Source organism: Peromyscus californicus, unplaced genomic scaffold (genome assembly GCF_007827085.1).
Source record: "Peromyscus californicus insignis strain IS unplaced genomic scaffold, ASM782708v3 Scaffold_6__1_contigs__length_162567912, whole genome shotgun sequence".
NCBI classification, from domain to species: Eukaryota; Metazoa; Chordata; class Mammalia; order Rodentia; family Cricetidae; genus Peromyscus; species Peromyscus californicus.
Window position 1 is genome coordinate 80,177,146 of NW_026294584.1, and position 25,808 is coordinate 80,202,953.

The 25,808-nt window shown below is 38.0% G+C and overlaps 1 protein-coding gene across 3 annotated transcripts in view; it reads left to right on the forward strand.

Annotated features, from left to right (window-relative positions):
• Positions 1-25,808, forward strand: part of Grid2 (glutamate ionotropic receptor delta type subunit 2) — a 1,427,031-nt gene that overhangs the window by 852,177 nt on the left and 549,046 nt on the right. For all 3 annotated transcript variants that reach the window (XM_052719853.1, XM_052719854.1, XM_052719852.1), the window contains exons 6-8: positions 2,131-2,304; positions 10,034-10,195; positions 25,465-25,584. In XM_052719853.1, the coding sequence (XP_052575813.1) occupies positions 2,131-2,304; positions 10,034-10,195; positions 25,465-25,584 (456 nt within the window). The remainder of the gene's footprint in view (positions 1-2,130; positions 2,305-10,033; positions 10,196-25,464; positions 25,585-25,808) is intronic.

A 25,808-nucleotide genomic window follows, 5' to 3' on the forward strand; every position in this document is an offset into this window, starting at 1 on the left:
CACCTTTTAGAGAGCAGAAGAAAGTTCCAGTCAGTGTGAAGTAGGTCCTGATCAAGCTGCCACACCACCTTGAAATTGTTTTGGAGATCAGATGTCAAAACTAAAATTGGAAGTAAAATGTTAGTTTCCTACAGAATGCCAGGTTCTTTCCTCTCAGAAAATTACTTTCATTTTCCTTCCTCAAAATAATAACACACAAAATATATTCTATTCAAATTGGCGTTTCTTCAGATTTGCTTGAAGTTAGACAACTGAAAACTTCATCTTATGGAACATTTAGATGGCAACCAGCTATTTCTGCCTTTGGAGACAGACCTGGAAGAATCTCCAGATGGAGGGTCTTAGGAGGTGTCTTGGGACAGAGGATCTTATTACTTTAAAACTATCACTAAATGCTAACATAATGTATGTGTATTATCTTCACTGCTATCATTCTTTAGTATTAATCTAAGTAATTGCTGTAATGAATTGTAGCTTCTTACATAATTAGTGTACATCATTTCTTTTATTTTTTGTGACATTTCTAAAATCTTGCATGAATAAAAATAATCTGAATGAAGAGCCTTGAATCTTCTTGGTTATTATTTGTAAAATGTTAATAAGCAGTGATTTGGTGTCATTTTTTTTAGAAGAAAATGAAATACCAGGTAAAGGAACTAGCATTTTGTCTGATACAGAGTAGGCATTTATTATCTGCAGATTTTGATTTTAATATGTTGGCATGCAGTTCATTACCATGTGAGGTAAAGATGCAGATTGCAGTGTTTGATAAGTTTGGGTAAATAATTATTTGCTTAGGAAATAAAAACGACATATTAACATATTTTAAAAAAATCAGTGTATCTTTTACTACCTTCTAGATGAAGCTTCCTGGCTATACAATATGGAATTTTAAAACACTGAAAAATATGGCACAGCAATATTGATATTAATTCACTTTAAGAGATTCTAGATTAATATCAAATATGAAAATAGAAATGACTAGACACTGTTTTCTAGCTAACCTGCCACAAAGAATGACAATTGCAATTAACATGGCAGAGAGAAAAAAAAAAGAAAACACTTATAGGTGTCTGTTTCTCTTCGTCATTCAGTATTGGTTCCTTGGATATGCAGGAATGCAGTCCATAACTTATCCCATGTAAAATAATTATTTTCGTTGCATTAAGACTCAGTCGACACCAATAATCTGTTCATCATAAAAGCTTCATTAGCTTAAAAGGTTCCAAATGGACATGATAGAGCACATGGTGCTTTAGTAAAGACTGCTGAGAAAATGAAGTTTGTGTTTGTCACTTTTGTTCTAGTCCCAAGTAAGACAGATGTATATATAAAGCACTATCATTTTGTATTATTTCTATGTCCGTTATTGATCCTAATCTTCATATCTAATTTCAGAATAGTTACATGTAGGCGAAGGAAATAGAGGGTTCCTTTCTTAGAGTCTGGCAAGCACACGTACACAAAGTCAAATTCATTTACATAGCACTAGGTTTTGTTGAAATGATTCACTCCATGCTAATCAACAGAACTTCATACGTTTATGTAACAACCACAGGAAGAAGTTAATTCTTTCATCAGTAGTTACTGAGCACCCATTCCTTCCAATAAGAAACATATGTGGATATCAGTAAAAAAGGTATTTTAAAATAGTCTCTCCTGATGTCTTTGCTTAGTTTGTGTAAAATTCTCAATTTTTGTAGCTAAGAAAAACATAGATCCTTCTTACATTGCATCTCCCTTTCTAGGTACACAAAATATCATGAAAGATATTAATGAATCATAAGCTATAATTGAATCTTATTTTGTGAACTTTCAATATTTTTCTCTTATGCTTTGAGCATAATTGGTTATTAAATTGCTTTTAGTAAAGCCTATTTAAGCCACGTGGTCCATGTAGACTTGTTGAGGCATACATGTTCACAGTTTAAAGCAACAGAAAGCAGGTATGAATGAATTCACCATTTTGATAAATGCACATAACTTTCATTTGAATGCTAGCTAAATATGAAGCACATGTGTTAGGGCAACTGATTCCTTTGTACCTCCAGATAAACAGCTCAGCCATTCTTTTGTGTTTCTGCTACTATATTTAAGAATCTGCTAATTCTTCTACTTCTTATCTTTTAGGAAATAAATGATGTGGATGTCCAGGAACTTGTCAGAAGGTCCATTGGAAGGTTAACAATTATTCGGCAGACATTTCCAGTCCCCCAGAATATAAGTCAGCGCTGTTTCCGTGGCAACCATCGAATCTCTTCAACACTGTGTGATCCCAAGGATCCCTTCGCACAGAATATGGAGGTGTGTTTTAAAGGGCGGGGTGTCTCCCAGGGAGCATCTTTAGGGGCTTGGGATGACATCTATGAGTGACAATAGAGAGGAATGGCATGCATTATTGTTCTTGGGCACGTTCCCTCCCCTGGCATCTAAGTGCCTTTGGCAGGGATGGCAAAGAGCCTTTGTCTTTGATCTCTTTGATCCTATTGTTGAAAATAATGCCCACTTTCTTAATAAGAATACAATAAGGAAATCTTACTTCCTTCTAAGTAAGCAGATACAGGGCATTTCCTAGAGAGGGGACTGTGATTGACACCCATGCTGCACTTCAAAGTATTAAGTGAATAGAATTGCTTGAACACCGTGCAATAAAAGACATAGATATTTATTCTCTTTTAAAAGAATCTCTAGATTGAAGAACTTCAACTTTAAAAAAAAGGAAAAAAAAAGAAAGAAAGCTTATTTAAAATTCAAAGAGTGCTGTGGTGCTGTGTGCCCATAGCCAACTCACACGAGAGACAGTGGTACCTTCACTCTCCTAAATACAGAAAGAATTTCAAATTAAACACAATTTTCTGAATCGGAAACTAGAGAGCACCAAGTTCTCGAAATTACTCAGATGCCAGTCCTTTAGACAACTCCCTCCTCGGAGCCTATTTCTCTTCTTTTTGAAGGAAAATCCTAGCAGATACTTTTCTCTTGTACCAGAGATCTCAATCTATCAATTGGAAGCTGGTGTTAGAGAAAGCAGGCCTGAGCAGCAGGGGACCTGGAGAAGTTCTCCAGCTGAACAAAAGACAGGAGGAAGAAAGAATCAGTTTGACACACTCACTTACACGTGATCAGTAGAGGGCTTCACAGAAAAACAGACTTTCATGAGATAGCAGTCCCTATGTGTACTACAGTAGGGCTGTGTTAGCATTGAGAATATTTAAAGGGTGGTACTAGATCTCAGCAAAGATTAGTCGCTATCAATTTTGCAAATCAGGAAAATATCAAATATCCCAGAAATGTAATCCTTTAAAATGTTTAGTATAGAAAATATTTTACTACCTAGAAGTGTTTGAACTATGTGTAAATATAACCCTAGAAAACTAATTTATCTCCTACAATAGCTCATAAGGTAATTTTGTAAAACCACATTTCTGATAGCTAATTCCACAGCCCCCCTTCACTTACAGGTTATTTAAAAGATTGCCATTTACCCTAGTGTTTCCTCATATTTACTGGCATTAAGCCTGTGGTACCAGTATTCCATTTGCTGTTCCTTGCTGAGTTTTAAGGGAGGGTAGCTTTAGCCTCTTCAAGATAAGCTGCTCTGAAGCCTCACCACGCCTGTCTAAATGTTAGTGCCATTGATAATTTACATTTGTGATGGATTCTTTGCATCATAGCTGATTATGGGCATAATTGGTATGAAAATGGTAGGAACGAAAATATAAAATAATTTAGAAAATAATGAAATATTAAAAGCTGTTCTTGTCCAAAGAAGTAGTAGGAAATATATAAACTGCACTTAAGAACCATCATCGGCTGCCTTTTGTGGAAAGTACAGAGAATTAAGGTGCATTTGCCTAAGAGTATAACCCTTAGTTTAGTTAACCACTGAACAAGTATCTCTCTCTCTCAGTCCCTACACTTAGTGGATGGATAGACAGGGCTTGTAGAGACCCAACACCCCACCTTACACATTTCTTCATTTTGCTCTCAAATCTATAGGTGAAAGAGAACAAAACAATTAAGGTTTAATTTTTTTTTGAAATTGTTACATATTAACTTACTTCTTATGTATGACAGAATTATACTAAATATTTGCTAGGTGAAAAGGAAAACTGACAGAAACGTTTGAAGTTTATTTTTGTGGGGTATATTTTGGTTTTTGTTAGTCTTCTCTCACATAATACATCCCAACTGCAGTTTCTCCTCCCCTTTTTATGGCAAGATTTACATAATTAAGAATATGAATTCAGAGCTCTTGAGCTTAAAGCATTTCACTAAAAACAGAGGACTCAGTACTCAACCCTTCCTAGGTCTGAAGCTGTAGCTCGATGTAGTTAGAAAAAGTAACTGAAGCCGGACGGTGGTGGAGCATGCCTTTAATCCCAGCACTTGGGAGGCAGGGCCAGGCGGATCTCTGTGAGTTCGAGGCCAGCCTGGGCTACCAAGTGAGTTCTAGGCAAAAGGCACAAAGCTACACAGAGAAACCCTGTCTCGAAAAATTCTCACTAGGTTCTTACTGGCTGATGGTGGAGAACTCCTTAGGAAAAGAGGCATACTCAGTTCATCTCTGTAAAGCGATGCAGGTGAGTGGGACCACAGATCAACTTTTATCTCAGCATCTACAGTGTCCAGGTAAAAATAGTGCCTAAGAAGACAAGTGTGCAAATAGAGCCCAGGTGCTCGCTAAAGCCAGAAATTGAATTCTCCGTCATGCTGATCTATGTGCTGAGAGAGTGAGGAACCATGGGCCTGTGTAGTGGTCTCCTAGCTATTAAATTTAAATGTATTTAAAAAGGGTAGACAGGTTTGGGAAGCACTGAAGACACATCCCATAAACCTTAAATTAGTAATCAAAAAACGAATAATCCAGGATTAGCTGAAGTTGCACAATAAGTAACATTGACAATGTGAACAATGGAGTTTGAGAGAAGCAGTCCTCCCTGCATGCTGAGGCTTTGTTAGATTAGGTGCTAATGAAGAGAAAAAAGAAGGCTCCCTGTGTTTTTCCAAGAGAAACTGTCGTCCAGTTGATAGTGTTAAGGCTGTGAATGCAATTTAGAAATAGAAAGCTGGCTTTACACGATCACAAGTCATTATAAAAAGTACTTCAGTGGCTTAGAAAACACGTGGGGTTAGAGATTTTAAGAGGAGACCTGACCTCAAGGCTTAAACAAAGCTTGCCAAATAATGTACAGAGCAATCAGTACCCTAGCAGATGGGATCACAATACCACTATAATGTAATTTAGGAGGAAAAGGGAAACTGTGGCAAGAGGATCAAAGTCCTAGAGGTAGACTTACTATTATTATTTTCAAAACAAAGGAGAACAGTTCTTGTAAGGTTAGTATATCAAATTTTAATCGTTTACAGTACTAAGCATATTTGTATAAGTTGTAGAATATGTTAGTGAATGTTTTGTGTACTTTACATGGGAAAAGAGGACCTTCTTTAGAACAAGAAAGGTCAAAATAAACCTTCTTTGATGTTTTTTTTAATCTGCATACTATATTAAAGGACTACCAGTGTTACTCATTGCATATTGGGTTTTTATTGGTGTCTGGTTATTTTCTTCAGAAACCACTAGGGAAGACATTGAAAAGTGCAGCAAGGTGGATACCCCTTGGACATTATCAATCCTAAGGTTAAAACACCAGTAAATTCTGTCAATAGAAAAAGTTCAAGTGCTAAAAATGTTATCATATAGTAAATTAAAAAGTTATAGCATTAAAGACTTTATAACATTAAAATATTTCAAATAACCTGTCAATCAAACTATATTTTTCTCTAAGTCACTGAGTGAAATTGAACTACCTACATTTGTCGATCAAATCTATAAAGTTTGATCTACCTAGAATGGACATGAAATGAATTCTGTGGCACTGTGTACATTGTGGTGTCTACAGTCTGCCACCAGCTGTTCTTTTCCTGTCAGTTTGAGAAGTGTGGAGTCAGAGCCTTCAAGCTTGACTGGGCACATATCCTCTCCATGGTCATTCACAAGCTTCTGTCCTCTGAGTGTCAATCTCTACTTGATCAAAACTGTAAAAGACATAAGCCTATGAGAGAAAGATTAATAGCATTTCATAACCAAGGTCAAAATTGTTAGTATTGACTTGTAATAATCCTTAAAGTTGAAATTCCATAGAAATAAAGTAGTTCCACAGCCAATTACATAAAATCTAGGTGGAAGAGCCTTGGTCTGACAGCTGCTCAAAATCGTTACTTTGAAGGCAAATTCAATATGATCACAGTGCAAGTCAAGTCGGCTGTGAACCACTTTAATACAGTCTCGGACTCTGTGTCAAAAGCACTTTGCCAAGATCAAGAGAGAGATCGTCTCCCACTCCTATCTCCCAGGCAACTCACATCTGCATTAATGTGTCAGTTCTAGTTACTAAACTTTTTAGGGAAAGGAGAAACAAGAGACAGACAAAGGAAGAGATGTGACATGGCAAGCAGCCTAGAACCTGTACCCGGCAGTGATCAACAGAAGGGCAGAGGGTATTTCAGGGCAAGTGGCAGATGGTTCCTGGAGGTTTGCTGGTGTCAGAGAGCAAGTGTTGTGGCAGGAAAACTGTAGAAAATCAGTGAATCAGTTAGGGGAGAATAGATGCTGGAGTGCAAAATTGTTAGCGGTGATGTATGTTCGTACTTTCAGACCGTCATTCATGGGTAAGGTCTGAATGTGTGTCTAAAACCTGAAATTACCTTTTTAAATGCTGAGAAGCAGCTTGGCATCACGGTGTGAGAGGAGTCAAAGACCTCATAAAGAAAGTGACTGTGAGGTCAGTAGATGGTGCTGGAAAGTAGCTGAGAGAACACGAGACTCAAAGGAGAAAGGATACTTGCTTGAGGAGGAAGAAATAGACTAGGGGAACTAACAGGTCAGAAAAGTTCCGCACACATTTCCGGCCTAGCTGTTTGTGATGTAGAAACATGGAGAGACGTGGACAGGGGTTGAAGACATCTATCACATGTCAATGTCAAAGCATTTGCATAGCTACTCAGAAAACATGCCTTAGGTATGAGAAAAATGCTGTCGGACTGAAGTGTTAGACATGGGAAAACCCTGCCAAATTTTTCATGTCTTAACTTCTGTCCTATTCACCTGACTTTCTTTGTCTCATTCCTTGACTTATTTTGACAGTTGTTTATTGGAAGCCAAGGATGTTCCAGGCTGTTTGGTAAGTCAAGAGGAGATATACATACATACATACATACATACATACATACATACATACATACAAACAAACAAAAGTACAGAAAAGAAAGGACATAAAGCATGTATCTCCATTCACAACTTTAGAGAAAAAGTCAGCAATACAGCAATTTTTTAGTAGAGGGAAGGCTGACTCTGTCAAGAGCTTCAAGACAGGAGAAGCCATTGTCTTCAGGGACTGACAGGGCTTCTCCTGCTTCAGTGGATAGCCTCATACCATGCACAGGAGAGTGGTCCTGGTTAAACACAATGAATCAAAGAAGAAACAAAAATGGGATAGGCAGTTGGCAACAGTAAGAGGATGGGAGGTCAGGATGGGAAGATGATAAGAGAATGTGGAAGCATTAATGTGTATCACATTCCTCTATGAAACTGTCATGGAATAAATGATTTTCTAAAGGACTGCCTACATCATCAGGCAGAATGAAGGGTTACTGGGGATAAGTCTCCTACAGTGTAACCTTTGAACAGAATATGAAGGATGTTAACTATTCAGAGAAAGAAAAAGCACAGGGAAGGACTCTGTCAGGCCATCTCACACGAACACCCAAAGCAAAAGGAAAGGCAAATATAGATGAAGATGGAGGAAGGCAGGTGTGAGGAGTGGTCCAGGACAGGCTGGGAGGCAGGTGTGAGGAGTGGTCCAGGACAGGCTGGGAGGCAGGTGTGAGGAGTGGTCCAGGACAGACTGGGAGGCAGGTGTGAGGAGTGGTCCAGACAGGCTGGGAGGCAGGTGTGAGTAGTGGTCCAAGAGAGGCTGGGAAGCAGGTGTGGGTAGTGGTCCAGGACAGGCTGGGAGGCAGGTGTGAGGAGTGGTCTAGGAGAGACTGGGAGGCAGGTGTGAGGAATGGTCTAGGAGAGACTGAGAAGCAGGTGTGGGGAGTGGTCCAGGACAGGCTGGGAGGCAGGTGTGAGAAGTGGTCTAGAAGAGACTGGGAAGCAGGTGTGAGGAGTGTTCTAGGAGAGGCTGGGAGGCAGGTGGGTGTGGGGAGTGGTCTAGGAGAGGCTGGGAGGCAGGTGTGAGGAGTGGTCCAGGACAGGCTGGGAGGCAGGTGTGAGGAGTGGTCTAGGAGAGACTGGGAAGCAGGTGTAGGGAGTGGTCCAGGAGAGTCTGGGAGGCAGGTGTGAGGAGTAGTCCAGGACAGGCTGGGAGGCAGGTGTGAGAAGTGGTCCAGGACAGGCTGGGAAGAGCACATTTTGAAGGTCATTTTGAGAAATCTGCCCAAATATTTTCATGAATTATTGGGTATGACTCACTCATCTTTCACGTGTCTTTAAAATTTTCCTATTAGATCCTTGCAATGTGCTTCTGACATAAATTTGGATTCATAGGTTACTTTTAGCTTCAGATCTCACACGTCATTCATAGCAGATTTCAGCCAATCTAACCTACTTCCTCCAATAATTACCTATGTGGGGTGATAGTTACAACAGCCCACCCTAACATTTCCTTACAAGAAATACTTCAGTCTCACAGAGTACATAAATATTTTCCATAACTCTTCAAAGAAATACCCACGTCTACTAGTGTGACTTCTATAAAGTCACACATAAAATGATGCCTAACAAACACAGATGATTAAAGATTCTCTGAGATGTGAAAGGAAACCCACAAGGCATTATTGGGACGATCTGTCGAATGGCTATGCATAATAACATCAAACTCTAATTATCCCAATGGTTGGATCTCTGCAGCATTGTGTAATGTGCAGGGACGACATTGTGAATTTCCTTCTTGATTAATTACAATCACTGACAATCGTATAGCCTCTCCTTGGTTTTTAGAAGAAAAAAAAACTGTGATGATGTGACACTTCAAAACCTGAGAAAGCTGGAATGCTTCAAGGTGAATTGAGTTTCTATCACTACCTCTCTTGCTCAGTTTTATTTTATATCAAATTTTCCTTCCTTGAGGCAATAATGTAACATTTGGCAGTTTTCATTGACTTCTTACCTCTTTTCATGTTCATTCTTCTTGAATGAGTTCTAATCTCTTTGTAAAAAACTAGGCAGCTTTGGTTATTAATTGATAGTGTGACTGGTAGTTCTGGCAAAAGTTATTTGAGGATTGCAGTAGATCTTGGGGAAAACTCAGCTGTAATTCAGTACTGATCAGAGGAGAAAGACATGTGGTTACTATAGGCAGAACAGTAACAGCGCACAGGCACAGGCTACAGGCTGGTTCATGGCATTTGTCCTGACAGTGCATCAGAGTGTCTATGTATCAGTACAGCCCTTTGTGTGCATCTAGACATTCTGATGTTTGTGAATGTTTCTGGTAACTGTCCTACGTATTACACACTTCTCCACAAGCACACAAAAGTGACTGCTTCTCACTTTGGACCCTATGACACTCATGTAAGATCAGAGTTGATGCAACATTGATAAGTGAGTGATTCTATATGAATAACCTCAATGTAGAAACTTGACATATTGAAAAAAACTGATTATTCAATGTCCCTTCCAATCTGAATCTCTTGGATGTCTGCTTCTTCAGAGAGGAATGAAGGCCTCTAATGAATGAAGGGTTTTTTTAAGAACTGAGACTGACAGTAACCTTGCCTCTGTCAAAGCTATTCCTTTTTAATCTTCTCTTTCATACCCAAATAATCTGGGAAAGCAATTGAGGTATACAATCAGATAGACCTGTTCTCAGTGGCAAAACGGCCTTGAGAATGAAAAGATAAACTTTCTGCTTGGTAAGTAACTCAGTAAAGTAAGCGTGGATGGCACGAGAGAGCTGCTGAGCTGTCCCCTCTCTATGTGGATGGCTGGAGTGGAGGGTCTGATGAGCACTGTCTAATGTCTTTCCAGATTTCTAACCTTTACATCTACGACACGGTGCTTCTGCTCGCAAACGCTTTCCATAAGAAGCTGGAGGACCGCAAGTGGCACAGCATGGCGAGCTTGTCCTGTATCAGAAAAAACTCGAAGCCCTGGCAGGGAGGGCGATCCATGCTGGAGACCATCAAGAAGGTAACTATCTATGCTCAACACTGCACTACTCTCACTGTCAAGCAAAGCTGGGTGAGAAGAAATGTGCAACCAGGCTTCTTTCAGAAGTTTGCTTTCCTTCTTACTGATGCTGCTGCAAACTCAGACCAGAAAACGGAGACATGCAGTATTTATAAAAGACAAAGATATCTAAAAAGGGGAGATCTTATTTATAAGATCAATTATGCAAGAAGACAACTGGAGGGCGTGAAATTTAAATTGTCATGGTTGTGCCTTTAGGATAAAGACACAGAATTTTTTTGTTTACCTGTTTTATCATATTACATGGCACACACAAAAAAATGTTTCTTTCTCCTTTGATTTATCAACTACACTCTCAGCTGAAAAGTCTCACAATAGGTTCCATGGTTTCACATTTGAGGAACATAAGATAAATCACTGGATGTGAGGATATTTATCTTCTAATAAAGACATGATTCATACACAGTTAATATGTTGCTGCACTGTGAACTATTTTAGGTACCGATTGTATCACTCCTCTTCTTTACTGTCCACGTGTGGCCCACCGGGGTAGGTCACTGGCTTGGGTTTCACTACCTGCTCCATTCCCAGGAGGCAGTTTATGTCATTCTTCTCTCCTCCTCGGTGGTATAAGCACTCCACAGTTGATTAGCCTCTTTGTCATGTCGTCCTTGCTGACATTCTCCGTTTGTCTTGCGCAGCTTCTTTGATTTAAAATGAAATGATTAATAAAACAAACAGATTTCTCCTGTACCCTTTACACAAGGAGACAGCTGTGAGGAGGTTTATGTTGTCTACCTTGCCCATCCCTTTTCTCTCCTCATATGTTTGCCTTTCTCTCCTGAAACAAAAGAAAAGAAAAGAAAAATGGCTATTCATTTAAAATATGCACATGTTTAGAGAAGACAGGAAAATGTTGAAAAAAAATTAACACTGGGTATAAAATGGATGCACAAAAAACAGGAAGTGAAGGAAGGAGATCCTTCAAAGGAAGAAGATGATGTTTCTGTTAGGGCCATTTCCTCTTTACAAAGAATCACTTTGCTGAGAATTCAGGCTATCAACCAAAGTACTAAAGAATCAGATGTGTCGAACATACTGGCCGAGGAACATTGGTTTTTTGTTTTGTTTGGTTTGGTTTGGTTTGGTTGACAATGAATAAAGCAAATAGAAATTAAGGTGTTGCCAAAATCTTCCAGCTCTATCTCTGTAGAGAGCTGCCAGGTGTGACTCCAAGGGAGGCTGTTGAGCATGAGTCTGAGCTGCCAATTTACTAATTCATGATTTGAAGAGGACACAGGGACCTATGTCTATCTGTTCTTCTTAAGCTTTCTCACAAAGAGAGAACTGTGGCCTAGGAGGTTGCCTAGGAGACACTTATTTCCTGGGACTAGCAGTAGGAAGGAAAGAGACACCGAAACATGTGTGTTTCACATGTACCATTTGATACATAAGAAGATACTGTTGTACTTTTATAACTGAGGCAATTATTCAATATAGTAATTATGAAATATTATCTTGAAGGGCTGTTTGCATTTTAAACTGCAAGCATCTACCTCATTTTCAAAAGGGATGTCTGAATTCCATGCCAGGAAATTAAGTCTGAACGATAATGGAGGTATGATGCTGCATTATTTTTGTCTGACGGTTTAAATTGACCTTAAAATGATGGAATTAATTTTACACAATTGTATCTTTTCTTTTTCCTCCAAACTGAAATGTTAGGGGTCATCCTATTCAAATGTTGGAAATGATGAGACAGTATACACCCAAACACCATGAAAGTGTTAGACTCATACAGCAACTCAGGAGAGCAAAGTGGTGGTAGGCAGGTCCGCCATACTTGCCCAAAGCCCAGGGAGTAAACCTGTTTAGTTGCTGAGAGCTGTGGCTGAAGAACATTGTTACCTATGCTGACAATGGAGCTGAAGACATTCCCGGTTAGCCTTAAACATGCAGGTGAAGTACTGGCTTTCTTAGCAGCCTGTCCAGATGTGGAGCCAAAGGGGAAAGGAAGGGCAAATCCTAACAAGAGAAGAGCCATGTACATCACAAATGAGATCTGAGTTTTTATTGTGATGTTAATATTCCAGTGATAACACTTGGAATTATATTCATGTAAACACAGTGCATGTATGTTAAGGGCATGCTATATACACTTTATGAAGGTGTACAATATTGACTCATTTTATGTAAACCATACAGAGTACGGATAAGTACAAGAATGAGCTTCTGACCCTGAATTAATTGTATTCCCAACACCGGGCTGAAACATAGGCTTTGGAAGATAATGCAGCTGACAACACTAGTTTAAGTGTCCGGTGACATGGCAGGATGCCATTCTCAGAGACTCCTGTTGTAGCTCTGAAATCTAGTGTTGGAAGTGGCAATATAATATTGCAAGTAAAAGAGATGCACCACAGACAGGAAGTAAAAGAAGAACTCTTTCTCTCCCTCAAACTAGAAATGTATAGTATCACACCCCATATCACTGTTGTTGACACAAGTTTCGCATGTGATCTTTAAAAGAATTATAATTTTAAATACCGAACTTTCTGCAATATAGCATCTATATTGTCCTCTTTTTACAATCATCCTGAAAGATTTAGAGTCCCTTCCTTTTTTCCATTGCACTTGGTCCTAAATATATTTATAATGTCCTGTATATGTTACTGTATGTAAGTATATGTGTATGAGTTACATATGTATGTATATGAGTGTATGTGTTATATATATGTGTGTGTGTGTAAGTATTGTTTGCATATATATTATGTTCCCTATGTAAGTTTATTTTACATGTATGTGTATATGTGTGTGCTTTATATGTGTATTGCTGTACGTATGTACATATACACACTATCATGAATGAGATATGCATTCCAGATAAGGAAGTTTTTGATGTTTAATTCCTCTTGACTGATCTGAGAACTTTAAAAACTGCTTCTTATGTGCTTTTCAAGTACATGTAGATATCACTTGCAAATAAAATTAGTGTTATCACTTTGTCTTCTTAAAGCATCTTAAAACTTTCCTAGCCTTACTGCAATCACTTCCACTTCCAAATGTATAATTCATATGATCAACATTACCTTACAAAAGACTCTTTGCAAGAATTAGGTCTATCAAGGTCATTCTTTGAAAAGATAATTTTTTAAAATTTGTGGAACAGAAGATCTTTATTTTTTAAACTTAAAAGATTTACTTCTAATGTTTGCTAGTAACAAGTTTAGAGTGGTGAAGTAAAATAGCACTAAATTAACCTATTTAATCATATTATTCTAACTTATTTAATAATATTAATCCAATACCTTTCACCCAATTTTAAGCTGTAGATAACTAAGCCTCAGAGTAAATGATTTACTAAGGATTGTAAGGATTATTAGCTTTAAATACCAGGTTCCTTGACTGAAAATTTTGTGTTATTTATATCATTGTACCTCTTTCCTTGCTCATGGCAGCAATGCTTGAAGATTCTAGCCAAAGTCATTTGGGTAAAGAAACTCGTACACCTTAAAATGATGGGAACAGCAATTTGTGTTATTATAAAGATCATATCTAAATTTCTACTACTGTTTCTGCAGTCTTATCATGAGAACATATGTTTAATTGCAATGTGTATCTGTTTAGAAGGAAGGGGGCATGAAATATACTAAATTTGTTGATGTTTCATAACAGATAATGAATTTTCAATATGTCTAATTAAGTATGTAAAATCAGTAGATATTGACCAGATATGGAAAGTGGAGGAAGATATTCACAGACAGACAACAAACCCAAGGGCCACAACCAGAAAGACTTCTTTAGAACATTTAGAAACTATTGTAAACAAAGCAGAACATATCAGCCCTTTGGCAGATAACAAAGCTGTGTCATGCCCATGCATAAAAGGATAGCCTGTGCTTATCTATAAATCCTCGGTACTTAAATGCTAACCTGTGCCTGCTGTTGACAAGAATTAATACTTTTTCTATGTTTTAAAGGTTTGCTTACCTATTATCTTTTAATTTTTATTATGTTTTTCTTTATTTTTGAGATTTTCACATTCGTATAATTAAATAAGATCATGTACACCTCTCATTTCCCTCCTGCAATTCCCACTGTATCTCTTTCAACATGTCTTCATCTCTGTTTCATATCTTCTTTTGGTTGTAGTAGTTTTGATAACCCATTAAGTACAACTAACCTGGCCCATATGTACTTGACTGTGGAGTCATTCACTGGAGCATGGGAAACCTACCAGGAGGAACATCCTCAAAAATAGAACAATTCTCCCCTCCAACCGCTATCAACTCTTCATAGCTCCTCAGTAAGGGGTGGGGCCTAGAAACACACCCCAGCATGAATAGAATTTGGGCTGGCTTGAGAGTATGCAAGTATTATGCAGATAAACACAGCTGCAGTGAAGCCATTAGTGTGATAGCCATGTCCTTGCCAGAAGATAGCATTAAGCAGCATTCCTCCTAATACTCGGGGAGTAAGAGTGATCCGTAACACGTTCCATTTAGGACTGAGCACACAGTCTCTTATTATCACCACTTTGGCCAAATATGTGTCTGTGCAGTGACTACTAGCCCACTAGAAAGCGAAGCTTCTCTGACCAAGATTGAGAGCAGCCACATTATGGGCATAAACATAAATATCTGGAAGGTAATTTTGACAACATGATGATTTAGCAAAATGGCAATAGCAGGTTCTATCCTAGGATCTATGACCGCCATAGCCATGGGTTTCTGACCATAATTACAGGAGAAGGCATGTGATATTCTGTTATGGAGCAGGCCTCACATCTAATGAGAAAGTGATGAGCTACCTTATAGCAATCATACCACTACTGTACTGATAGGGAGATCTTACCTGACAGTTTAGTATTATAGCAAGCAGAGTCATGCACTGGGTGAGACTACTCATTTTTTTTCCCTCTCCTAGCAGCCCACATAGAACCTTCTAGAGCTATGAAAGCCAGCCAGTAGAGAAGTTTGCCATTTGGTTTGAAACTGATTTCTCAAGGTCCTGAAGAGAAAAAAAAAAGTGTGGTATTTTCAGCAATATAGTCTTACCATGTGGTTATGGTGGGTAGCAAAGGGCAATAGCAATAGCCTGTTTTGTTTTAGGTGACTTCTGTGGCCTTGCTGACCAATATAACTAATAGGGAAGTGGCATTATGATTAGCACTTAATAACCAATGTCATATGGGAGCATTGTCTATCCATATATCATAATTCTATTCAAATTCTTAAGTTTTACTTTGAAATCACCATACTAATTAGTGTCTTTCCATAAAGCTTGCATTCTTAGTTTTAGTGAACTCACACATACACTGTCCTCTCTCCTCCTTTATCGACAATTAATCCTGTAACCTCTGGAACACACCACCCCCTCTTCATTCATACCACATGCAGGCAACAACCCATCCAATCATGTTTTCATTGGGTTGTGAAAGAGCAAGCCTCCGTATGGCTTGTCCTTCCTTAGAACTAGCCCTCTCCTCTGTTCCCTGACTTCCTCTATCATCCATACCCTTTCCTGATTGAGCTTTTTGGCCTCCAATATCATATACCTCTAATTTTGTTTTAGTTGAAATCCACTATTATTCCTCACTTAAAGTATTTTCTCCACCAAAGGCCTGTTTCTGACTTCTAATTGTGCTTCAATTTAAACAAACATAGACTATACATATAGGAGAAAGCATGCAGCATTTTCTTTCTGAGCCAAGTTACTTTACTCAGTACAATTTTTTTCAATGTCATCTATTTAACTGCAAATTTCATTTTTCTTTTCAGCTGAGTAATATTCCCTTGTGTATATGTACCACACTTTCCTCATCCATTCATCAATTGATAGATATCTAATTGATCCTATCATCTACCTATTGTGAATAGAGCAACTATAAACATGAATGTGTCTCTCCATAGGGATATATAAGCCTTTGAGTAAAAGCTGAGGTGTAATATAGCTAAGTCATAAGTCAGATGTTATAGAAAATAATTCTCTGTGCCTTTGATGAAGTATTCTCCTTCTTCTGTGCCCATAATTAGGAGATTTGTCTCAGAGCTCTCTCGTGTTCTGTAAACACACACACACACACACACACACACACACACACACACACACACACACACACACACACACGTTTAATTTTCATTGACTTTTACTGAATGATCCAATCACTCTGCTCCGTCCTTTACTCTAATGCACTGCTTTCCATATGATCTTCTTTAGGATCTGCTTTGTGCCGTGGTGAAACTCCCCTGAGCTTTTCATTTGGCTTATTTAGTGTTTCATTTCCAGGTTTAATTTAGTTTTTCTTCTGCAAATCTATCTCTTTGTTGAATTCTATTTTTATATTGGATTGACCTCATCATTTAGCTAATCTTTGTGCTCTTGGAGTGAAACCATATCATCTTTGAGTTGTTTAAATATAGTTGTAATTGTTCTTTTAAATTCTTTGTCTGGAAGTTCTCCTAAAGCATTCTCTTCAGAAACCAGTACTGTGGAATTAGTACTTTCTGGGAACAACATACTCTTTTGATTTTTCCTTTTTGTTTTTATTTCTATGTTCACACTTGAACATCTAGAGCTAGTTTGTTGGTTGAGATTTTCATTTTATTTTTTTTTTAATTCCTTCTTGCAGTGGGGGCATTTACAATGTTTAACAGAGTTCTAACTCATAGATGGATTGAGGTATCACTTTGCTTTATGGGATTGATGTACAGAGTCAGAAGCTCTATCCCTAATCTTGCTCTGAGGATCAGGTACTGTCCTGTATCAACTCAGGACTCTTTCATAGGTCTATCCCTTGGGCTGAGAGTTATAAGACTCCCTCTGCCTGCAGTCTCACTGTAGGACAGCTATGGCATCCTCCCTGGGTTTTCAGCTCTGCACAAAGCTGGTTGTTGACTCCTTGTGTGACTACGGTTCTTTCTTATGCTGAGTCAGTTCAGGCCTCTTGCCAGTGTCTGGAACCTAAACCAGGAGCTGTGAAATCTTAGGTACTTGTGGGTCCTATTTTGGATCAGATTAAACCAGACCCTGGGTTGTGAACCATCTGGTGCTGGGCACTGTGAGATGGGGAACTCTGCCAGTGCCTGTGGGCATTCTACCTTGGATTAGATATAGTGTTAATCGTGTTAGTATTGAAATGACTACAAAGATTGTACTTTATTCATATATCTATCATTATTTCCACAGATGTTTACAAATGATATGGAAAGCATACAGATATTATAAAATTCATAGTGCAAAGTATTTTATATTATTACCCAAAAGTTTCAAGCCTAGTACTGAATATTGACTATACGAAAGGCTGGTCTTTAAGATCTATAATAGTAAAGAAAGCCAGACATATTGGAAACAGGATACTGCAGACTCATAAAGAGTGTGCTGTAACAGTGCATACTCGTGCCTCATGAGAAGGCATGCCATGTCTGCCAAGGCACATAGCAATAGAGCTGAATTTCCTTACAGTTTCTCTTTAGCTTCTCTTCCTACTTCCTGAGAGAATTCTATACCTAACGGTCATGAATGAACTAGAATGGTACAATCCCTTCCCTTCATCTTAGATACCTGCAGACCTGCTCTCCTGTGTTGGCTTCTCGGCATCAACTCTTGTTTGCCCCAGTTTTGCTTCTTCTAGTCTCTAGTATGTTGTTTCTCCACAGTACTTTTGGAAAACTTCTATGTATAATCAAGTTTCCATCACAGAGCTGGTTCCAATGGGACTTGGCTTAAAATAGAAAATAATTAGAAAGAGTTGGAGAGACCCCATGGTATCTCAATAGAAGCCTAAAAAGTAACAAACTGGGCTATGCAGAGCTATGAGGAAGATGTTCCAGATGGTGAGACATTCTAGCTGACACCTCTGCTGGAATCAATCATGTGTGCAATGACAAAGGTTGATTAATTTTTCAGAATGCATAGAACATATGAAGAGAATTATCTCATTTGGAAAGACATTGACAACAAAGAACTTATTTTGTGGATAAATTAATAGATGTAATTGTATTTCAGATGAAATCAGACCCAAGTTTTAGAAAGAAAATGCTTACAGCTTTGTAAAAGAATAAAAAACAAACAAAAAACCTACTAAAAATATTGCATTGAAAGTTGTGATTATAAATAAAAACCACTAGTTATTATATATTCTATATGACTTAATTAAAATTTATTAGTTCCTTAAGGACTTTCATGTCTGCTTAATTGTTCAGTTTCTTTTTAAATACTTATAGTAATCATTTTTAATTCTTAATGTAGAAAACTTTAATGTTCCAGAGATCTCTGTAAGTACCAGTAGATTATCTCATATTGGTTTGTGCTGATAGTTAAAAGATATGTGTTGAAACATGTTGATATTTGACATAATATGTTTTGAATACCAAGAACATTGATATGCCTTCAGTTCTTAAAGGTAATATATTCATTCAATAAGTATTGACTAAGCAGTGCCATATGTTGTACTTTGAGATCACAGAATCAGGGAGGAAAATAAAATATCAAAAATAATTGCAAGTGTGATCAATTCTGCATAAAGAGAAATGCCAGCTGCTCCGCAAATGTGTGAGTGGTGGTGCTCCTTGTCATAGCGTGTTATTTAAGATGAGGAGGTCCAAGCCAAGAAAGGAAAGGCAGAGAGTCCTGGGAGTGTGGAAAAAAGAATATTTCACAAAAGACCAAGTGATGTTCACAGCTTGGAGGGAAGAACCTAGGTTATATAAACAGGAGAAATTAACATCCAGGAGGAGAAAATGAGGACTCTGGTCCTCATTTGCTGAGAGAGATAAAGAAAGTTTAAAAAAGAGTTTGTAAACTAGATTATATTTCCTTTAATTTGAGGGGTAAGGTATTCTTTTTTGTTGGGGAAGGAATAATTTTAATAACTTTTTAAAATATTTTTATTTTATAATTAATTTAATTTTACATATCAGCCACAGATTCCCTTGTCCTCCCTCCTCCCACCCCCAGCCCTCCCCCCAATCCACCTTTATTTTTGTTTTTTTTGAGGTTATACTACAATTACATCATGCCTCCCTTTCCTTTCTTTTCCCCAAACTCTCTGATATAAACTTCCTTGCTCTCATTCAAACACATGGCCTCTTTTTACATTAATTGTTGTTACATTTATATGTATATATGTACATACCTGTATATTCCTAAATACAACTTAGTCTGTATAATGTTGCTTGCATGTATGTTTTCAGGGCTGACCATTTGGTATTAGATAACCAGTTGCTGTGCTCTTCCCTGGGGAAGACTATTTTTCTCACTTTCAGCATTCCTCAGTTGTCTGTATTTCTTTGTGTAGGATGGAGCCCTCATCAGCCTTCCGTGGTCCATTTTGTCATGTCTAGTGCTGTCAGCCTTGTTCAGGTCACATTTTGGCATTCATGTCGGTGAGACATTACAGGTGTAACTTCCAACATTACTAGGAGACACAATCAGCAAATTCCCTGACCCTCTGGCTATTGCAATCTTTCTGGCTCCTCCCTCCTCTACAGTGTTCCCTGAGCTGTAAGTTCAGGAGTTGTTTTGCACACTGGGCTCTACAACCCTGCAGTTTGATTGGTTATGGAAATCAGTTAAGGTCTCTGTTGCAAACAGAAGTTTCTACGATGCTAAATAAGGACTATACTTATTTGTGGATAAGTTAAATCTTGATTGCTGAGGTCACCATGTATTTCAGACACAAGGAACAGAGGTCCTTGACCTGATAGTGACCTGAAAGCCTCCTACCCTAGGATTAGTTTTCATAGTACTTGAAGCCACCATGCAAGTTGGCTTCTAGAAAGGAGAGAGGTAACCAACACTCCTACCCAGCTATAATGCCTGTGAATCACAAAGACCAGCATGGAATGCTATCCCTAAGGCTTCAGTAGTGGCACAAATATCCTGGCCATAACCAACAACTCTCTGATTGGACATAAGACCTGCTCAACAAGAGAGAAATCATTACTGGCACTGGAAACTTAGCCAACTAACTAGGGTTAGTGAAGTCATGGATCATGGAGGAAAACCTACAACTGTCACTTAACTAAAACAACTTAATTCCTGATGGGATAAGGGATTCTTATAGTGTCTTAAACAGGGTGTTGATAACTCCAGATGCCCTGTAGCTACCAGTGAAGGAGCCGTTATGCAGGCCCACTGATGGGGACAGAACAGACAGAAGAACCAGTAAAGAGGCTCAGACTACTTAAGACAGATGTGGGCCAGGCTACAGTCACTACATGGATACAGACAGACAAAACCGATAGGTCCTCGGAGCCCTGAAAAGAAATTTGGAGAGTGAGAAAAGTAGTGAGAAAGAGGAATCATAGATGATTTCCAGGTTTATGCCATGGGCAAGATGATATATAGGTCATTTTGTTTGCAATCTTTTGAAATGTAAATCCTTAGAGAAACAGACAGAAATTACTTTCAATGTAAGGACAATCTATCATTGAGTTTGTACATATTTGAAGGAGGGAAAGAAAATTTAGGAAGACATCATATACATGAATACTACTTGAACTGTAAAATACCTTTTTCACAAAGACACAAAGTTTTGCCATGGTAGTTTTCAAAACTGCTATTTATGGACCAGAAAGATTGCCCAATGGGGAAGGTACGTGCCATGCAAGCATGAATATCTGAATTCAGATCCCCAGCACTCACATTAAAAGCCAAACATAGCGACTTTCTTCTGTAGCCACAACTCTTGAGAAGCAGAGACAAAAAGATCCATAGGGCTTTTTGTAGCAGAGTTGGCAAGCTCCAGGTTAACTAAAAGACTCTGCTTCAAAAACGTGCAGGAGATGGATTGAGGAAGACTCAGCATATTCTTTGCTCTCCGTATGCACAAGCATGGGCCAGAGAGTGCAAGTGAGTGTGTGCATGAACACATATAAGCAAATACCATTTATACCCTTTGAAAAAGACTCCAGAATTCACCAATTTACATTCCAACTTCAGTCAATTTTACTTATAAAGCAGGTAACAGTCAATTTGAATTTAATTTTGTTCAAATATTTATTTTTGAGCAATTCATTTTAATGGACACATGCTGTATAAAGCAAAGAGTATGCATGCATAGTTTAGAATGAAAACTAGAAAGGACAGGAACCTTTATCAGTTTGAGCTCCTCAATGCATGAGCTGTGGTTGTTTCCTTTAAAGCACAGACACCATCATCTGTCTACTACAAGTCTTTTCTGTGAATGAATTCACTGGTTTATGTTTCTATTTCTAAACTTTCCCATTTCTGATGATGTTTAGCCATGCATCACTGTCTTACTATGGGTTACTATATCTATGATGAAACACAATGACCAAAGCAACTTGGAGAGGAAGGGTTTATTTGGTTTACAGTTCCATATCACTGTTCATCATTGAAGGAAGCCAGGACAAGAACCCAAACAGGGCAGAAACCTGGAGGCAGGAGGTGATGTAAAGGTCATGGAAGGATGCTGCTTATTGACTTGCTTCTCATGGCCTGCTCAGCCTGCTTTCTTATAGAACCCAGGACCACCAGCCCAGGAGTGTCACCACCCACAATGGGTTGGACCCTCCCACAGAAATTGCTAATTAAGAAAATGCCTTACCGCCTTACCTACAGCCTGATTTATGAAGGCATTTTTTCAGCTGAGGCTCCCTCCTCTCAAATGACATTAGCTTGTGTCAAGTTAACATTAAATAATCCAGCACTGAAGAAAATGTAATATTTTCCCTCTGTTGGGGATTTTTAGGCCCATAAACAAACCAAACTTTAGTCAATCTAAGTAATCATTTTCTTAATCTTTTTCCCTGTTTTTTCTCAGCCACAGGGGAACAAGAGGCTTTGGTCTATTTAGAAATTTATTATCCAATTTGTTATTCAAATTTTGTGATGATGTTTCTCAAGATTTGATTCTCACTTTTTAGTTTTCTTTCCTTTTTCTTCTTATTGTTCCTTATGTGTTGCCCATATTTCTTTATTATGTATGTAGGATAAAATCTAAAGTGGCATATCATATTCAGTATTTTTTAAGATTCCTTGAGCAGCAGTTCTGACAGGCAGTGTAAAGGACAGATAGGATGCTACCTCAATGTTTGATTTATCAATGAACCATTAGCTTATGTTGTTTAGAATCTGCTGTATCACAATGAATTTTATAAATACAAGCATGCATACACACAGATAATGACCATTCATCACCCCAGTCAGAGTGCTTTGCCAAGCTCTATTTTCAAGGTTAATCAGAAGATAGATGAAAAACAGCTCAACAACACTGGAATCTTTTAAAACATTAAAAAAAAAAAACCAGGTTAAATCTGGCTGAGATAACAAAGGATGTTGTTTAAAGGGCTTATTTGCTTAGAATGTTGACCTCTTGAGCATCCTGGACACCTTCCTGAGGGCAGAATCCTCTCATTATGCATGTCAAAAGCTCATTAATGATAGAGCAAAAAGAAGATAAATTACAAAGTCAAAAAGGTGAGCTAGGTAAGGCCGCAGTTAGCTAAGTGCACAACTTCTGATTTATGGATTTTGTGCTTGTTTTCTGTAAATGCACTGAGTCACACAGTGGAAGCTGCTCCCTGCAGAGGAGGACCTGGCCCTGCACAGCCATAGCATACTGACTGGGAAGAATAAGGCAGTAAAAGACTGACTGGATGTTTACAACTTTCTGCTGTTAGAGTTTTCCATAGAGCAATCAGAAGGACACACAATCCTGCCCCACCCCACCCCACCCCCTCTTTTTAGAAGTAAGGCAATCAGCTAGAATTTTCATGCAGTTAAGACAGTGTTGAGGAAGGTTAAGAACAAATGCTTCTTGCTGTTCCTTTGAGACAGGGTCTCACTATGTAGCTGTGGCTGGACTGGAACTCACTGTGCAAACCATGCTGGCCTCTAACTCACATAGATCTGCCTGCAGTTGCCTCCCAGGTACTGGCATGAGATGTGTGCCACCAGTCCTGGCAACAAAATCTCTTATCGAGAAGATTCTATGGGCCAGTGGGATGTTTTAATGCCTAGCCACAAGCTTGATGACCTGAGTTCAGTTTCTGGATCTCATGTGGTAGAAGAAGAGAGATATCAAGTCACCCTTTGTTATCCAAACATGCAGTATGACATGTGTCCTATGAATAACAATGGATAAATAAATAAATAAATATAACAAGTTCCTTTTAAAAGGAAATTTAAAATGATATTAATTGGAATTTATGTGTAATGATGTATGCTGCATTCATACATATATTTCTAACTTGGAGATGTTAGTGATAATGAGATCCATTCCATTTATTCGTTATTTAAAAGAGTAAGGGATATTGGATGTTTTATGATATGAATACTGACCTAAAACATGGTGTAAAATTGAATTGCACCAATTGAATATATTCTCTATGTAAAGATAGAAGCAAGCAAGAGACACAGGCAAATGATAGAGGGTATGGAGCATACCTCATAACTCCTCATACTATTATTCCCACTTTGGACCCACAAATTCTATCTCCAAGGACTCCTGACATCTACTTGTAGCCTTTACACACATGTACAAAAACACACTCATACTATACGCTCATGCCCACACAGAGTCATATAAATGAAATGGATCTTAAAAACTCAATAAGCTTTTAACTGACAATAAGGCAAGCTCATGCCTGTGTTTTATAGAATTAGAAAGTCGCTGAAAATAAGGGCTGGAAAAACACTGGGCTAGTGGTGCTAACGATTGAGGCTGAGCTCTCAGCACAGGAAGAACTCCTCTGCATTGCTTACATGTATAACATAGGAATAGCACTAATAATGCTCTTAGATAAGTGCTTCATTGTCCAATTAAGAGATATAGAAATTGAGACAGAGAAGCTAATTGATTAGTTTCTGCATAGCTGTTATAGTCCTCTGCCATTGGTGAAGTCCTATACTTGTTACTGCTAACTCATGTAAAAAGAAAAGACCACAGGCATATCAAATTCAACAGATTCATCCTTGATAAAACTAGATCATTTTAGTTCCTGTCTGAATCAACAAAGTACTGATTAAAAAATAAAACCTGTTTTGTTAATTATACTGCTATAAAAATGAAATAGATTAATTATTGAAATTCATAAGAAAGATTGGAAACACAGTGAGTCAGCAACAGTTCTCTGAACCTGGTCTATGAAGTGAGCATTCTGGGAGCGTCTGAAAAGCAGAGATGAAGTGTAAGATAGAGCAGACTGTGTGAAACTAGCCAAGAAGGATTAAAACGGCGCTACAGGTTAAGACAAGGGTTACACGTTTAGGCATCACCACCACAGAGGTGATAACTAGAGCGTTTCACAAGCTGAGATGATTTGTTGTCAAAATAAATGTCATTGCACAGTCAAAACTCTACCTAGAGCATACACTAATGGTGAAGTGACTGTGAACACCACGGTGAGTGGAAAATCCTGAGTAATGTCAAGGTCGATAGACCAAAATGAGGAATAGTTTTAAGCAAGAGGCAGGTGTGACCCACATGGCCATCTACAGATGAAGTGCACATCTGTCAAGCTGAATGAACAATGAAGTCTGAAAGTTCCTAGAGTCTCAACACCAGCAAAGCCAATTGAGAGCACAAACCATTTCCAAGCCCAAGTTACCTTTGTTTATATAAATTTATAATTTGTCATGTTTATTAAATATATTTTCATAACTGTTAGACAAAAACATAACATGATACCCATGGTATTTTGAGATATATTTATAGATTTACACACATTGTTTAATATATAAATCAGGCTAACACCATATTTCTTATGAAATAATTCAAGATCCTTTCCTTGTTCTTTTGGAAATAATATAGTCTATTATTATAATTTGGAAAATAAATTCACAGGAAAAAAATAAACTAATATTTTAAAATTTAAAATTCCTAGAAATAATTTTAGATTAAATTTTAGTGGAATTGTCTCTGTAGTAGCTTCTCTGAGTTTCCTGAAGCTTGCTGTATTCCGGTGACACACTCCTGTGCATCACAAAGTGTGGTGGCCACATCTTCATGGTGGAATTAACTCTCAGTTCTAATCAGGACTATTTGGAGCAGTCACTGGCTCTTAGGGCATAAATCAATTTTTGTGGCAAGTTGACAAGATTGAATTAAACCACTTCTAAGGTGACATTCAATGGAATTCCTGGGTATGTTGTACATCTACTGAAATTAGTCTGTTAATAGGCATATACTTCAAAACTTTTTTATAAATACAAATAGAGTGTTTATAACTTATTTTTATCCTTTATTATAAATAGCTTGGTTCTTCTGAACTTTTAAATAAGTGTCTATTTCCCTCATCTAGGGTGGAGTTAATGGATTGACTGGAGAGCTAGAATTTGGAGAAAATGGAGGTAACCCCAATGTGCACTTCGAAATTCTTGGAACCAACTATGGAGAAGAACTTGGCAGAGGTGTCCGTAAAGTAAGCCTAGACTTGTTATAATTTTTTTTTCTCTTTACTATTGTGGTTTTGCCATATAATTTTCTGCAGTGTGATCACAGTATCATTAAAGGGAATGTGTTCCAAAAGAGAATGTGAGAGGAAATTAGGAATGTCAGGGACTTGGAATACTTTTAGATGCATAAGAAGTATGGAACAATTAATTAGATTCATACTTTAGAATGATATAAAAGGCCAGGTGGTGG